Source organism: Pelecanus crispus, chromosome 10, assembly GCF_030463565.1.
Source record: "Pelecanus crispus isolate bPelCri1 chromosome 10, bPelCri1.pri, whole genome shotgun sequence".
Taxonomy (NCBI): Eukaryota; Metazoa; Chordata; class Aves; order Pelecaniformes; family Pelecanidae; genus Pelecanus; species Pelecanus crispus.
In genome coordinates this window covers 37537464-37555317 of record NC_134652.1, presented here as the reverse complement: position 1 = coordinate 37555317, position 17854 = coordinate 37537464, and the positions used below count along the sequence as shown (strand labels likewise).

Below are 17854 nucleotides of genomic sequence, written 5' to 3'. Positions count from 1 at the left end.
GCCCAGCGCTGAAGGAAAAGAGGCCCATGGAAATACTTCTTTTTAAGCACAAATGACAACCGCTTCCTGTAAATTCAGACGCTGCGGTGACACCTGATTCAACAGCTGCTGCTCTTCTCCGTCCTCTGGAGTGACAGATGCCACAGGCACCCTGGGGAAGAAGGGGAAGTCCCCTCTCCAGGAATGCTGGCGCCAACGAAAAGCCCGAAAGGATAACCACCCCCGCCATGGCCCAAGCCCCAGGGTGAAGCCCCAATTCCTGCCCTACCTGGCCGGGCTGGCGTTCCGCGGCGTGCTCAGCAGCAAGCCGCTCTGCAGCACCCACGGCGGCCTCCGCCCCGAATCCCCGCTCTCCACCGGGGATGCTTTGGGGGGGGGGGGCGTTTGGCTGGGCTTAAAAAGGGGTTTATTCCCCTTTCCCCCACAGCAGGGTCGCTATGGGGACAAAGCAATAAAACCAATAGGGGAAAAAAAAAAAAAATTTTTTTTTAAAAAAGCGATCTGGCCTGGGGAGGGGGGGGTGCAGCCCCCCCCCGGGGGATGTCAATCTTACCTTTTTGACCTGATCCTCCTTCAGCTCCGTGAAGTAGTAGGCCAGGAGCTGGGCGGCGATCATCCTGCCGGCTGCAGCGGGCGGCTCCGCGCACGCAGGGATGCGGCGCCCGGGGATGGCCGCGCCGCCGCCGCAGCACCTCCCCTTCCTCCTCCTCCTCCTCCTCCTCCTCCTCCTCCCCCCCGTCCGGGCCCGCCCCGGCCCCGCCCGGACGTGCCGGCGGGGCGGCACGAAGCCCTCTCGGTGTTATTTCGGGTAGGCAGGGCGAGGAGGAGGAGGAGGAGGGCAGTGCCCCAAGGCTGCTGTAAAAAATCCTTTGGAGACAGAGTGCTGAAGGCTTTCCGCCGCTCCTTGAACTCTGCTGGGGTAAAGGAAGGGCAAACTGCAAAAAAACACCACCACCAAAAAAAAAAAAAACAAAACCAAAAAGCCCTAAACCAAAGGTTTTCTTCTTTGCTCCAAAATCTTTGAGAAAAGAGCAAAACCGTGGGAACCTCCACTGACACCGAGCATCCCCTGCCCAGGTGCGATACCCCCTCCAGAGCGAGCGGGACCCAGCCCGGACCCCCTGGGCTGCAGGCTGAGCTGCTGGGAGGCTTGCAGGGGCACCCCAAAAGGCGGGTAAATGCTTCTGCTGTTGTACTTTTGGGGCTCCCACGTTCACGTTCCATCAGCAAAATGCCCGCATCAAACACACCGAGGGACAGGACCTCCCCTCTCCGTCTGCGCTGCCCGTGTTTTTGCCACGTTGGGGTGCGTTCCCCAGCACCCCAAGGAGCCATCCGCCACTGCGAAGATTCCGAGGGCCCCACGTAAGCGAAGAGGCGCGATGCCCCTCCGAAAGCCGAAGGCCAAATGCAGATGCCAAGGCGACACGTGTCAGCTGCCCGCAAGGTTTTTGCCTGCACCCTGTCCGTCCGCGGCGACAGGAACACACACCCATGCAAACAGCGGTGATGCTGGAGCCATGATTTGCATAGAGATTGCCTACCAAAGTTCAAGTGATTAAAAGCCTGTTTCTGGAGTTTCCGGCTTCCTTTTCAGCGCTCCTTTAATTAACTGGTTGCACTGGCCAAAATCACAAGCTGCTTTGGCAGACACATCCTCCTTTAGACGGCCCTCGTCGCTGCAGGCAGAGCGGGCAGGATTTCCTTCTCCACCTCACCGCATTAGCTTTAAGCTCGCTCTCGGTGAGATTTTCATCGAGCGTTTCCCTGACCTACGCGCGTTACTCCCACTGGTTTGTTTGGCCAGCTAATGAGCAAACACGCCCGTGCGCCCCGGAGCAGGCGGGCTGCCTCGCTGCAGGCGCAGCAGCATCGCCCTGCGACCCGGCGCCGCTGGAGCTCGCGGGCGGCACCGAAACGTGGGGCTGAGCAGCATCGTCCCGACAGCGTCCGGCAACGTCACCCAATCCCTTACATACGCCGACGGAGCGCTCACTCAGATGTAATTCACTGTTCAGCCACGCTCCTCCTCTTCTGCCAGTTAGAAACCGTCTTTAATTCCCAGCCCAGGCTCGCTCCTGTTTTCGATCCATCTGTCATCTGCTACACCTTGGTTTTTGGCTGAAATTGCTCTCCTCACTCTCGGGTGTTCGCTTTCTATAAAATACAGAGGAAAGCAACCGTACACGTCCTCAGCTCTTGCTTCACTAGGCAAGACAGACCTAGCTCTTTTTTGGTCTCCTTTCCCTGAAAAGCCCAGGCTGGTTTAGCAGCCTTTTTCCACGCTTGCTCCAGCCTGAACTCATCTCTATCGAACACGGCAGCTAAAGTCCAGTAAGTTATTCCAGAGAAGGCCAAAACCCCTGCGCTGACATTCACGCTTCTCCTGTGGGAAATATGCCACCAAACCCCTTCCCATTAACAAGCACAAACCCTGAGGCTCCCAAGCTTAACCGGGACACCAAGACACCCCCATGGCATCAGCCACTGCTCCCAGGAGACGGCAGACCTTTCACCCCACGCCAAAAAATATCCCTGCTCCTGCTTCCCCAGCGTGGCCAATGGAGTCCCGGCTGCCGGAGAGGTCCTCACAGAAAAGCTGCCCTGCAGCAGCCCAGAGCAAAATTCAGAAGCAAGAAGTCACTTCCTGCACGTGTGCATTTACGCTTGCCTTTTGTTGCTGTACGAACACAGCCTGGCACTGCTCAGTTCCCGCAGGCTCTTTGTTCACAGGGCTGCCTCTACACAAGGTTTACAAGCCCTACTCTCTATCCCCTCCAGCTCAGATACCTAAACACTGCCTAAATACACGAGACTCACCTCAGTTACCTTGCTGCAGGGATGCTTACTCACTCAGTTAAAATGCTTGGACACAAGCTCAGGTTGTTCTCAACTAATCTTTGACCAAGTGAAAGCAATTCAAACCATCCCCTCTGGCTCTCAAGGAATTTGAATCAGCCAGCCATGAGTTTCAGAAGTCCAAAATATTCAGAGTGGTTACGAATAAGAATGGTCTTCTCTTTAGCATGAAACCTGTCTTAAGAACATGCAAGAGGAGGACAAGCTTGTTTTCTTCATCTGCCAAAATTGTGGCTTAGAAGTGAGTTGAAAATGTCACAGGTAGCTTTTGGCTCCACTGTCCATTTGTATTACAGCACATTTCAAAACTCACCAGAAACAACCGCCTCAGGTTTCCTTTAAGCTACAAAAAGCAAGAAGCGAGTTCAAAACATCACTACTCTGAAGCCCTCTTGGTTCTGTGCAATGAAAATAAACCCCACATTACAAACTCCCAAATAAACTGGAGAATAAAGTATACATGTAAGCAGGAGGTGGTTCATGTGATGATTAAGGCAATTAAGGGACAGTTAAAGCAGCATTGCAAATAATTTGGTTTGTCTTCAGTTGCTGAGCGTGGCATTTGGGAAAAAGTGAACTCTACAGCCTAAAAGCCATTAGAGAAAAAGTAACAGTCCATCCAAGGCAAAACAGCTGCAGTGTTTAAACATTTAGTATTTTTAAACTGCTCCTTGCAAGGGTAAGTAAGAGCGCATGACCAGCTTTGACGCTGTAACCAGCACTGGGATGAATGAGCTTTCCTCCTCCCACAGAGCTGGAAGGGCAGCTAAATATCCCTATGGACACCCAAACCATTCGCAAGCCCTGTTTGCGTTGCCAGGCCCGCAGTGAGCATGCAGGTATTATTTTGGGGCGGCCCGGCGGGAGCCGTGCACAGGCTGCCTGGCACCATCAACCAGCTCTTCATCTCCGCCTCTGCGAGTCTCTCGTACCTCCTCACCACCCAGCCCTGGCTTTTCCCTTCTGCTTTACTGGAAGAGATCAGTTTAGCAGCCAATTAATTACCAGCATCTAATGGACGCTGCCAGGCATCCAGCAGGCTATTTTGAAAGCCACCGTCCTTTAAGACAAATTACTTGAGGCTGAACGTGACACCAGATGACTTGCAGCTATTTTGATTGTGCTCTAATCTTATCGTCCAGGTTTAACTGTACTGAACTGCTTCAACTGACTGAAGTAATTCAGTGCATCAGGTTTCCTGGGTGCATTTTTTTTTTTTCTGCTTTGCCTATTTCTTCATTAAATGTATAAGTCTGTGTTCAGATTTGACTCCTATACAATGAGAGGATTTTGGTTTTAATCATATCCTTCACGTAGTTTTGACGTACACAGTTGCTAGATGCTTTCTACTTTTGTAGTAGAAACAACAGCGAAGTTGTAGTTGTGTTCGTTGTTCTTTTTTTAAGCGTCTGGAAAATGATCGATCCACTTTTCCCCACATTGCGTTTTCCTTTCACAATACTTTGCAAAAGTATTGAAGAAAGATGAAGAAGAAAAAAGCAAAGGGAAAGAAAGCACCGTCTCTAACAAACAGTAAGTTCCCGTTTCATGACAGCACCTCTGACTAACAAGGGAGTTTTTAAGGAGCCTTTGAAGCTCCCATTCCAGGGTAGGAAACTAGGTGTTTGCACAGGAGAAACTGTCATTCATTTGTGCTGAACTTGGTGCAGAAGCTACTAAGAAAATCTAAAAGCAGCAGAGATATCGATTTGATAAGCAATTCAGCCGAACGAGGTTAAATGCATTATGCAATTTCACCTTGCCAGGAGGCACAGCAAGCAGGCTCTGCCACAGAGCCAGCCACAACGCTTTATCTCATGTTTCCCCTATTAAGAAACAAGATTAGCTAGGAACACCTCAAGGGGAGCTCGTTCCATGCACAGGAGAGGCCACGCCACATGCAGACGGAGCAGCATGCGCTTACACAGTGCTTCTTGTGCTCCCGGTACAGCACACCAGGAGTATGTTTCCAAAAAATGAGCGCTTCCCCCAGGAAACACGGGGCCAGGCACTGGATAACAAAGGGCCAGGAGAGGCTCAGCGCTGTTTGCCGAGGTAACCACCGCTGCCGAGAAAGCGCCGCGGGTTTTGCCTGCACCCAAACACTGGCAGGGCTTGAAGCCGGGCACTGGGTGAGACTGCCAGGCCCTGCTCCGGCAAGAGCGGTCAGAGAGATGGTGGCCACCGCCGGCCCCAGGCAAGCAAAACCTCCCTTCTCCAGCCCTCCGGCGAGAAAGGCCAAGGTCTGCCAGCGCTAACGACTGGCTAACAGCTGGTTTTTCTTTTTCATTTATAACTTAGTTTTATATTCATTTTCTACATGTGACATACAACTAAACATATTTTATGATTATCAAAATGATAATAATTAAATGCAAATCATTTTCATAAAAGCCAACACCACTTTCCGTGCCCGGCTGTGCATACGGACTGTCGGGCAGCATCGCTGCCACGCACACGCCACTGCCATCGCACGCCGCGGCAGCTGGCAGGGACGCAGCGCGCACAGGTCTGTGCCCAGCCCCGGCGCTGTCCTCATCGGGTCCCCCCGGGGAGGGGACAGGGCGCAGAGTCTGCGCGATGTTGGGGATAACGTGAGAAATCATCCCGCATAGTTTGTCCCCTGCCTCTCAAGAGGGTTGCTGCAATACCCAGCTGTGTTTTAGCCACAAAGACTAACAAGGGATTCTGCCCCGTTTTGTTGGAGTTGCTGTAGGGAGAGGGCGAGCTACTTTTTAATAAAGTCCCTTTGGAAGGAGTTTAGCACCATTCACTGGGCTGAGAGCTGAGGGCCAAATGACACTACACAGGGCTATGGCTTTCGAGACGTAAATCCCAGTGACCTCCAAAGACAGGGCAGCACTCCTGTGAGCTGCGTACTACACAGCTAAGGACCGCAAACAGCCGTGCCTAGACCATGGCCATGATGAGAGGAGAGCAGAGAAGGAAGCAAATCCAGCAGAAGAGGAGCATTGTCAACTAGTTCACACAGGAACAGAGGCTCCCGGGGCAGATGGACACCCTCCGTGTCTCGGCGCCCCACGTCCGAGCATCAGGCAGCTGCGTTTGCTTCTGTTTCTTTGAAGTAGCTGCTGTTCTTCAGCATCAGAGGGATGCAGAGAACACGACCCCCACAAAACCAAGAGGTGCAAACCAGAAAGCAGATAAGCACAAGCCCAAAACGCATGGCTTATGATAAAGCCCCACTATTTGGGGAGGCCTGGCTGACCATTTCTTTTTAAACCCCTCGGTGATGGCAAGCTTCATTAAATTGGTGGCAAAACCGATTACTCCATCTTTAGTTAACTGATACATCCAAAAGCGATGGGCAGCACAAGCTACACTGCAAAGGACTTCTCTACCCAAAGCCTCACATACGTGGGGAAGAGAGGAAAGTGCTCCCAGGAGTCACACTGCCACAAAACTTAACCTCTAGCTCCTGCGTTGCACGGCAGAGCTACTCTACGCAGCCGAGGAAGTAGCAAAAAAATTTGAAGTTCTTTAGTGGTTTCTTGTGCAGCGTTTCAAGAGAGGAAAAAACCCAATGTACATGAGCGGGGACTACAGCACAGCTGAAGGGTTACGACTTGCAGGGAGGATGAGCAGCACTGTTTGCGTCCAAGCCTCCCCTGCTTGCTGGAGGTGAAGTGGGACAAGGAGAGGTGTTTCCCTACTGCGCAGAGAGGAGCTTAGCCTCTGGTATTTTACAGTGTTTAAAAGCAGCTTGAAACCCCAAATACTGTCTCATGATGGATTTCTTCCCCACAGCAGCACACCCAAGAGCTCCAACATGCGGCAGCTATAGCAAAGGGGCACTTTCTCACAGCACCATCTCCCTTGTGCCGCAAGGCATCCCCAAAAGCAGCATGGGGACTCACTGGAAGAGACAGCCCCTTTTGCTGTGGGGCTGACGGATAAACCAGGGAACTGTTTCCCCAAAAGCTTTCATTCCCCAGCAGAGAAACCGAAGTCACTGTTTAGCACCGTGGTGCTAAAATGCTTTGTGGATGGTTACAGGCATCTCGCCCCTGCCCCAGAGAAGAGTCCCCAGCCATGACAACATGTCTGGCTCAGTGATGGCTCTAGGGAGTGCGGGCATAAGCCCCTGTCCACCCACATTGTCAACAGCCGTGCTGTTGTTACTCCTCGATCCCGGCCAAGGAAGTGCGTGGTTAAATCAACATCAGGTTAAAAGTAAGCAGCCAACACAGAATACAATGCATTCCTGTCCATGCAAGGTGCTGGGTCGTGTATTAATGCCGGTTATAATGAATTAAGTCAACAGGTTTTCCAGCCCGCTGTGTTTTCCCAACATAGATCCAGACTGCTCACATCCCTGGGCACTTTGCATGCAAGTCCACTCACTTTGCTCTTCCCTGACACACTAAAAGTGAAATACAAGTGTAACCCACCCAAACTCATCTCTTTCCTCTTTCCCCTCTTGTCCCGGGTATTCACCACAGCACCTTCTCTCTCCGCAGTGCCAGAATTACAACTCATTTTACATCTCTGCAAAGGAAAGCAATAACCATCCCAGTTTTCTGACTCAGCTTGGGGCCCTGCATTAGTTTAACATTTTTTCTCACTGAGGTGAGAACTGCTGCATCAAGAAACCACTTTTTCTAGTGCATTGGTAGTAAGTCATTATTGCAGATCATATACAGATAAAGCAGACCACACACACACACATATATTTATATCCACACAGAAGCATATCGACAAACTCAGTTTATAAGGCAATAGACGGTGGGGGTGTTACGGTGATGAACCTAATGTCAGTGAGTTGCCTTTCCTGACCGGGAGGTGAAGCATTTGTTTCATTTCATAAAACATCTCTTGATTCTAGCAAACTGAAATGGGCACAAATGCAGATTTCTGACACTCTACTAAATCTCCAATGCTAGTAAAAAAACATTAATAGAAATGACACTGAAAAAAGGGCAAAATATAGAGTGCAAACTGGTTTGAAATTTCAGAAGTCAAGGGATAAGTTTAAAGGATTTGCAGTTGTTCGATTCAAATCTTTTATCTTGAGAAGAGGGCAGTTCAATATGAGTTAAAGGGTGTCTGCATAGCCAGCAATTCACTTAAATGAAGTTACAATACTTAAATGAAGGAAAATATAACCTAATTTATTGTACTATATAGAGACAGCTTTCCTAAATCTGCTTTCAGCTCCTCACAGAGTTCATTCATCAAAGTTTGGCTTGAAAACACCCACTGTGTCAGAAGACTTACAAAAACAAAGCCAATCCTTCATCCTTGCAAAAAGCAGTTAACCCCCGGCAAAGAGCTGGTTTCTGTGCACTGGTGTGCACCATCCCAAGAAGGTTTTAATGGCACGGTCCAAATCGGTGCCTTTTAACTACAGTGCATCTTTTCTATATAAGCAGCAAAACAGTAATTAAGAGCTAATACTTTCAGCGTAGAGAACGGGACCTGCCCCTCTCTTTTGGGTACCTACTAATAACCAGTTCAAAACAAGGCGATACCTCTACCCAGGCTAAGAGGCCAGTTTCCACCTTTCTCCTTGATCCAGCCTTTGATGCTAGTGAAAATCAATTTGCATCGCCAGTCCCAAACCCACAGGGGTGCAGGCATTAATTAGAGCCTTTAGGTTCGTGCTCCTTTTCCAGCATGGCCCAGGGCGAGAGACTCTCCTCCCAGGCCAGGTTAATATCCTCACGACGCGGAGCTCTCCCCAATACTAAGTTAACGACCTTTAGTTAACAAAGTTAACCCCTTTAGCCCAGAAGGGGTGCAAAGCAGGTGCTTACTTTGCACAACGGGGAGCAGCAGTAGCCAGGCACGTCCAGGGCGTTCGGCTCTTTCCGCGTGGCCATAGCAGGAGCACCTCTTGCCATGTCACGTTGTCATCACAGGGGGCTGTCAACGAGAAAGGAGGCAGAACTGTAGGTTTCCACGTCTTCCCCCCCAACCTCAGGACGCCTTTGAAAACCACACCCCCCCAGAGACAGGTGCTCTCCTAAAAACCCATCCAGTGGCTGGGATACAGCAGACGCAGACCCACGGTTAGCATCACCCCAAGAAAGAGGGGAAATTGGGGGCATATGGGCTATGGGCTGAGAGCGTGACCCAGAGTAATGGTGGGAATGGGGAACACACATGGCTCCAAGATACAGTGGTGCCATGGGATTCCTGTCACGCACAAGGAAGGAGGGCTTAGCAAGCAAACGTGCAATAAAACACCCGGGTCCTGCTAACAGTTTGTTATCCTACTTAGAAGAACCCACCAAGCCTTGAAAATAGAAAATATTCACGTTCAAAATCAGTACAGGAAGACGGTCACAGATGCTGGACTTGCAGCTGAGCATCGTCCAGGAGCAACCGCAGATTTTGAGCTGCTCTGTGCTAATTCGGTGATACCTTTTTTGGCCAAAGTCCGAATCTGTCTCAACAGAGACTGAAGGCAGATGCAAACAGCACCTCCAAGCAAAATTTCAGCTTCTGCAATTTTACAGGCTGTCGTCACGGAACATGTTAGGGTAGGATCAGAAACCCAACGAGCCCAGCCCCAGCCAGCTCCCAGGGCATCTACGTGGCCTATTTGGGGTCCTCCTCTCTCCCCACCCCAATGTTTGTTCCCTCAGGCCACTCTGGCTGTCTCGGGTCTTTCCAGGTGCCCGTCTGTGAGGGGAGGTGGGAGCTGCCCCCAGCTGGACTCCCCTGCAGCCTGTGGGGAGACTGCGGTGGGGCAGGTATCCGTACTGGTGGATACTGGTGCGCACTGATAACCCTTCTACGCCGGGGAAGGTGGTGTTTTAATTTTGTCTTTGTTTCTCACCATCCAAAACTACTTTAATTAATTTTTCCCCAAGTGGAGTCAGTTTTGCCCGTGATGGTGATCGGTGAGCCATCTCCCATCCTTGTGTCCGCCCATGAGCTGCTTCCTCCTATTTTCTCCCCCATCCTGATGAGAAGGAGACTGAGAGCCGGCTGGGTGGGCATCAGGCAGCCACACCAGGTCAAATACAAACCTAGAAGATATTCCGGATCCCTATTTTCATTCTCAGATTTTCACGCACCAAAAAAGTAGAGGGGAAATAAACCATTTTCAAAAATTCACTTATGTGTCAGAAAGAAAGTTCTTAGTTCAATTAAATAGGTTTCTCCATCCCTCTGACCCATTCCTGGTAGTAAACCTGAGAGTCTGGCTTCACAGCATAGCTACAAGAGACGGGTGATGGAGAATAATTTTTTTTTTTTTAATATCTAAACCAAGAAGTTTTTCTTGTCATCTCAGTGCTTCAAATGGGCGACCCAGCTCTATGGGCTTCCTGGTCAACAGCTCTGGCCCCAGATTTCAGCGGCGGTCCCCAGTACTCGCTGCAGCAACACATAACCCCATCCTGCTCGTCTCGCCCTCCATTCCCTGAGGAAGATAAAATTTTTGGCAAAGTGAAAGTATCCTCACAAAAGCCCCGACACCTTAGGCTGCAACTCATCCCCTGCTAGCTCCTTTGACAGCTGCCACGAGTTCACCAGTCCCGTCTGGGACCTGACTCGGCACCGACAGACCCGTGGTCTCGCTGAGGGCATCTCCCTCCCAGAAGGGTTACAAATATTTCTTCTCTGACACTTGACATCGATACAAACGAATGTTTTAATCACAACTTTTATCTATAGCCATGTTTTAGATGGATAATGGCAACAATAGTCTGTGGCTATCGGTCCATATTCCAGACCCAGAAAATACCCTCAGCTGTTTTGTCACCTGCCCTTACTATCAGATGCTACTAATTCATGTCACCAGCAGGAAGCTACAGGGATGCAGGGATGGTGCAAGGGAGGAGGTCTCACGCTTTTCAGCATCAGCCTGGCCAGCCCCTTCCTTCCCCCTGCACAGCAGTGGCGTTGCACATGGTTTAACAGACGCTCTCCTGCGTAGCAGGATGAGCACCCTCCTTGCAGAGCTTTGTCAGCACCCCAGCTACCCTAAGTGGATTTTTTGCCTCTCTCTGCAGCATTGCATATTCAGAACAACAGGGTTCGACTTGGACTCCTTAAACTTTGACCAGAGCTGGGACAATAAATCCAAATGATTTCCAACTGCAAAAGAGGAATTTGCTTAAAAATAAAACTGAATTTTTCACATACCCTTGGCTTCATCTGGAGAGCAGTCTGGATGGTAAGACACAACCACCAGCACAAACAGGATCCCAAATATATTTAAAGAGCAAAAGAGCCTCTCTGCAGTCGGGTGACGATGGTGCTTCATTTGGATCTGCTTTCCAAACACTTGCACAGCACCCCCTTCCAATCACAACATGCCACTTTGAAATGCCAGTACCGCTTAGCTCCTGAGTCTATTAGACCATGAAGCAATAAACCCAGAGAAACAAAAATAACCCAGATACCTACTTTAGCACCCAGTTGAGTTGACAGGTGTTATCCCGAGGGCTCCGTGGCAAAAGCATCCTCAGAAACGCCATACCTTGACCTTTGCACAACAGGCGGCATGAAGCTGATCTCCAAAAACCATAGGGTCTTCCCAAAAGGTGCTAATATTAACTATGGCCCTTTGTTTCTTTGCACTCAAGGTTTCTCCCTGTCAGCTTTCTGGCATTTGCCAGCGTGGTGCACGCTTTACTGGGCAGATATGGAGCTGCAAATTCCTTCATACTTCTCTATCCACAGCATTCTGCAGCTAAAGCGCTAGCCGGCCAGCAGATGAACATACCACTTACTGCTTATTCCTGCTGCAGTTTGTTGAATTAAAACCTCTTTGTTTGCAAGCTGTAAACAAATTCTTCTTAATCTTTCAATAAAAAATGTCAATTATGCTCTCTAACAATGTAACTTCATTGTGATGAAAGAAGGCATTGCTATTGCTCTAATCGTGATAACATATCAGCTGTTTTTAGAGTCAATTCCTTTTTGTGCAAAATTTAATGACCATGCAATTATTCAAATTTCAGACTAACAGACTGGGCTTTAGACCCACAGCGCTGCTCCCTTGCTCTGAAAACACGCACTTGAAAGCAACAGAAAAGTCTCTAGAGCAGAAGTTCCGAGTTCAGAACGCAAAACACCTTTGCAATTCATTCAGCACAGCCGGACTTGGGCCCACGTTAAACACGGCTACTTCATTGGAGAGCCAAGGAAAGAAAGCCAAATCCTCGGCACGCTATCGCAGGCGCTTCTCAGGCCCATGGCTTTAATTTGGCTTCACTGGGAACCATGTTTGTGTCCGGCTTCCTCGTCTCTCTCTGGTTTCAGTGCATTTCCTGCAGAATCGCTGGCCACAGCAGATGTGCCCTTCAGGCATTTCAACTTTTTTTTTTTTTTTTCCTCATGCCAGTATTTATCCCATTTGTTTCCAGAATCAGCTGCAGCTCCCAAATCAGCGTCCGTAACTTTCCGCTTTGAAGTTTTCAGTACACGCCTGCTGGGAAAGCATCTTCCTTGTTTACCTGCTCAGACCCTCACAGTCTTTCCCTCTGTGCCCTTCCGCCATCCATTTTCTCCTCCTGCAGAGAGCTCCCCTCTACGACGAAGTTGTCCATCACCAGCTAATCTGTTCCGTTAACCGCTTACGTTCCAATAACCGCTCTCGGCACCCTAACCATGCTTTACCGGTGCTTTCATGCGGCTGCAGCCAGAGATGGCCGCTGCCCAGGATCTCAGCTCGCCCCATAAGGAGCCTTTCTCCCCCGCCGAGGGAGCGCCTGTGCTAAACTCAGCCCTGCGGGTCCCATCCCCTCCACATCTCCCCGCTCTCCAACTCCCTGTGGCAGCAGAGGACAGCCCTTTTTGGCTCCCAGGAGGGGACGCAGCCTGCAACGACGAGGACAGTCCTCTACAATGACCTCGCAGGCAGCGGTCCCAGTCCCACAGCTCAGCAGATGGCCCACCATCGCTGGGTGACTGGGCGCTGGCCAAGCCAGCCCTGTCGGAACAGGGACTTCCCAGGTGCACAGAAAGCTCTGCCAAGCTGAGCATCCAAACAGCAAGCAGCAAATTGAGAACAACAAAACCAGCCCTCCAGAAGAGAAAACTGAATCAACAGCACTGGTGGTTTTGAGAACCGAACCCTGGTGTTTCTGAAATGCCTGAGGCTGGGAGCTACATCTCACCTCCAAGTCCAAAGAAAATGGATGACAGTAAGGTAGCAACGCCATTGCCTCCCTCCCCTTTTATCCTGCCCACAGAACAATTAAAAAAAATGAGCCAGTTAACTCAGTTACATCCTTGAATAGTACTTGTAATTCTCTGTTTTTTATATATAACACCTTGCATTGCTGTCATCCCTTTTCCCCACTATTATGACTTACTTTAAAGTTGTTCTGATATGCAGTAAGGAATTTATTGGGAAGCTTTGACTGTTGATGTGCCATACTTTTCACACATCTCTCCCCTCTTCTCCAAACAGCCTTTATCCTTCCCAACAAAAGGAGAAAAGATAGTGGCAGTGAAACAGTCTCAGTCTCCCCCATCTCTTTTTTTTTTTTTTTTTTTTTTTTTTTTTTTTAAATAGAGCTTTGGTTTGGTTTTTGTTTGGTTTTAACTTATGCTTTTCCAGATAAAAATAAGAATTTGGGGCTTGGGGTTTTTTTGGATTTGGGTAGTTTTGGTTGGTTTTTGGTTTGGGTTGGTTTTGGGGTTTTTTTTGTTTGGTTTGGGTTTTTTTTTTAATAACCAGTCAGGAAAGATCAAGGGTGAAATGAAAGGACCTTCTTTCACTCTTTCCATCAAGCTCCTGCTTGCTGAGGTCCCCCAGCATTTGGGTCTTCAACTCCTGCACAGGAGACCTCCAGCCTGGACCCCTCTGTCCATTTTCCTGTAGCCGATTCCTTGTGCCAGTGGCAAGGGTTTTCTGGAGGAACCCACATTTACCGGCTTTCTTACCAAATCTGTTCTCTCTTCACAGCACGCAGCTTTTACTGTCTCTAGAGATGCCTGGGCTGTGCAAGGGCCTTGGACACAGAGTGCAGATGAAGCGTAAGGCTGGGTAGAGAAGGGGCTGGCATCTGGAGGACGTTAAAAAGCATGCAACAAGATCAAAATGATTTTGGCATTCCCCTCTCACATAGACATGACCCATCATGTTTACAGCTCCTCCAGTGTGCACCTGCAATGCGATAGTATCAATGAGAGAGGGGAAAGCATTAATTAAACTTTTGGTGTTTTTATATCTTGCTTTACATCAGCTTTACAGAGTGGATGCAGTGCTGGGAAAAAGCAGATACCTGATTTCCCTTCCCACTGTCACCCCAACAGGCCATCCATACTCATGTACAGGAATAGGTCTTTTTTTATTATTATTTAAAGAAAAAAGAAAAAAAAAACCAACATATATCACTTGACAAGTCCAAGAAATGCCTTGGATAAGCCCTCAATGAGTGTCCAAGGCAGTGAAGGTCCTTTCTAGGGAAACTCTTAAGTTTACCTGTAGCTGGACAACATTCACCGAGTCTCTCCCGCTCCCTGCCTCCCTCCCTCTCCACCTACTGCTACGGTGACATTGTACCCGAGACCCCCAGCTCATTTCACCAAACGCAAATAAACAAATCACAACAGCACTTTAATTTTGGTTTTACCTACATTTCAGCCTCAAACTCCTTTACACTAATCTGCTAATCCTATATAACATTGACTTCCCAAGAAGGAAGATTATGCTAATCAGGATTTCTGAAGGATTTACACATGATCCTATATTTACTTTTGAACTTTGTCAGAGTGACAAAGGGAATATGTCACCACCGAGCTGCTACTGCGTTTCCTCTGGATTATGAGTCAAGCAGCAGCGCTGTCCAAATCTATGGCCACCAAAATGTCCCTCTAGCAGGCAAACCAACATATTTAGGATCATCTTTTCCCTGCAGATGAAAAGGTAACTGCAACCATCTACCGGGAGTTTCTGAAAAGCACAAACATTAGCACCTCCACCCAGTAATACTTCTATCACACCTGTGATTTAAAGATCTTTCAACTTCCACAAATCAAATGTATGACCTAGATCTGAAAAAGGATATTCATGTCTTTAGGAAGCATCAAAACAAAATCAGTAAATTCAAGAAGTACTAAGCATATTGACTGGAGGGAAGACCCACAAAACACACAGAAATGAAGCACCACAAAGCTACCCAAGCAGCAGTAGAAAAGCACATTTAAGATGTGAAACTGGAAGAATCTAATTTTATTTTAAATTAACTAACAACTTCACATGATGAATTGTACTACATATTCTTCAGCATATGGTATGCTGTGTTACATTTAATGGAAGGCCTCTACTTTTATTGTAAGCTAGGGCTTTAAACCAAATCACCACATACAATGTGCGGAGAAGGGTTTTGGTTCAGCGGCTTAAAACCTATACAAGGGAGATTGCAAGTTTGCAACAGTCCTTGAGTTTCCACATGTCGACATAATCAGGAACATGATGCTGCATCATTACCCAGATGGAGAATGTTCTGTTTTAGAGTCAGCCGAAGCATCAGTGTGTTTATGGGATCCCTGGGAAACTACAAGTGAAGTTTGTACCCTCGGTAAAATCCCGCGGTAGCCAATCCTTCCCTTTTCCAGGGCTGCCCAGTGAATCTTTGCTCGTTCCCTTTCAGAGAGCAGCAGCCTTCCCAGCTTGGATGCCATCTCTCTGCCTGGCAGATGTGTATCAGAGCCATGTGGGAGCTGCCTGGCTTCAGAGCAAGCCAGCAGCCTGCGGAAAAGGCAAGAGCATGCGTGCCCTGGGCCTTAGGGACCTCGACAAGAGCCGTAGGTCGCCGAGCGCTTTGTGAGCAGTTTCAGGTTCATGTGATCGGATTCCATGACACCCACAGACTCACTGGAAAAAAACTGCAGATGCAAAAGAAAAAAAAAAAATTATTCTGTGGGCCTAATCTACTGCAGAAAAGGAATAACTGCAGCTGAGGTGTAAACTGACTCTGTGTGAATATTTAATTTCCAAAAAAGACTAAAAAGAGAAATCAAAGCAATATAGGATTTCTTTCTAAATTTAAAGCAAGGATCAATGCAAGGGGTTTACGTTGTTTTGCATTCCGATTGTGAAGAACAGACTTTAGAATGAAAGTGCAAAAGATAACTCTGCACCATACTCACGTGGCCATCCTGGGGCAAGTCCACATCACCTCATTCCAGCTATACAGGGCCATACTTCATCCACAGATGCACTTTTGCAGATTAGCACAATCCACTCACCCAAAGCAACCCAAAAGTACGCAGGTAGTACAAGATTTCAGAGTGCCAAGGGGAGAAACAGCCAATGCAGAAGAGCTATTATAGGCTATTTCTAGGCCCCACATAGCCCCAAGCTCTGATGTTTTTTTTCTTCTATACCCAAGTCCCTCCACACTTAGCCTGTTCATCACCAGGAAAAAAATCTGTTCTAAATAACTCTGCCCCCACTACATAGCAAGCTTTGGTTTCCGTAGCTCTGCGGATTCTGAAATATAAAGAAAAAGTAAAATATTAAGTTTCTTGACAAAAGGAGGAAAACATTAAACATAATACAAGTTCACAACTTGTTTCTTCCCAATTGCTCAGTATAGTAAGCTCAGCACCACGAGGAATTCCTTCAGAAGTGAAAATTATTTCCAAGTACTATTTTTTACCCATCCAGTGACTCCGACACAGACACGGAGGTCTTGACGTGTGTCTTTTAAAAACTATGAAACAGGAAAGGTCTGCAGCTTCAAATTTTGAATTTGCCACTGCTAAATTTAAACCCATCCGCATTGTTACAGATCATTACATAAACCTAACTGCTTATACCCCTGCACGACAGTTACTTTTGACCTAACCAGGCCTAAAGCACATTTCTTGGCCCCATTTTCTGCCGCCAGCCTGAAAGGAAGCAAATACCCAAGAAGAGAGGATTAAAGGAGATACAGGAATACTTGAGAACAGAGAATAGCAGGCTACAGATTTGCTGCTTCTCTGTACCATATTATTGTTTCAGTTTATTCCGACAGAGAATAGCAGGCTACAGATTTGCTGCTTCTCTGTACCATATTATTGTTTCAGTTTATTCCGAGATGGGTAACTGAGGTGAGGGGCACTGGGTCACAGGAGGGCACGGGTTATTTTCCTGGTGTTTGCATGCCTTTGGGCATGCTACTGCCAAATAAAATGGTGCTTTATCAGTATTGAGAAACAGACAAATTGGGCTGCAATTTGGCAGGCCCTACCCACAAGCCACCTTCATCATAACTGCACTGCTGCTGAGTACTATTATAGACAGGTTTAAAGAAAGCTCCCACTTGTCTACATGTTCTTCCCACAACTCAGAAGAGGCACTAGACAGAGAAGCGAAGGCTTACAGCACCACAGATTTATTTACAATAGACTACAGAGAGGCAGAGCAGCAGGCAACAGAAAATGAAAAACAAGGATAAACTCCCTTCCACAAAATGGAACATGGACACATGTTCCATGGGAGGAACAACCTCCCATGAACAGGCAAGGAGATAACTGAGGGAGAAGAAAGAGGAGAATTTCAGAAATTCAGGTGACTTTTTTCTCTCTACACAGCTATTTTGGCGGCCTAAAGATGAACAGATTTGATACTCTCTAGGTAGCTCTGACATAGACATAGCAGACTCCATAGCTGCTTCTACATCCTCTCTTACCCCCAGTATCAAAAGAACCAGTCACAGTCAGAATCCATCCAGCGTTGGTTTAGGTTTTTGTGCGCTCAAATGCACTAATATATTTTGATACAAATAGATATTTTGTAGAATCATGGTTTTTTTCCTTTACATTCACCTATTAAACATGCCTCCTGTCCTCAGGGAAGTTTTACAATACAACACACTTGCAACCAATGTAGCAGTGGTGGGGGAGCATGACTGACCAAAGCTCATGAATTTATTTTACTTGCAGATTTATTGTAAAACCTGTGAAGCATTGAACAAACATGTCCCCTAGATATGTGCAACACCAGGATCTCAATATTCTTTGAGCCAGGCCAAGCCAAAATTAAAACACACAGAAATCCTATGAAACTGGTGATAAA

At 47.9% G+C, this 17854-nt stretch overlaps 1 protein-coding gene across 10 annotated transcripts in view; it reads right to left on the bottom strand.

The window, feature by feature from the left end:
- HK1 (hexokinase 1) overlaps nucleotides 1-616 on the bottom strand; it is a 38749-nt gene extending 38133 nt beyond the window's left edge. For 9 of the 10 annotated variants that reach the window (XM_075717248.1, XM_075717251.1, XM_075717256.1 and 6 more), the window contains exon 1: nucleotides 554-616. In XM_075717248.1, coding sequence (XP_075573363.1) covers nucleotides 554-616 — 63 coding nt within the window. The remainder of the gene's footprint in view (nucleotides 1-553) is intronic. The other variant, XM_075717249.1, reaches the window with a different exon arrangement.
- Between the last annotated feature and the right edge of the window lie 17238 nt (nucleotides 617-17854).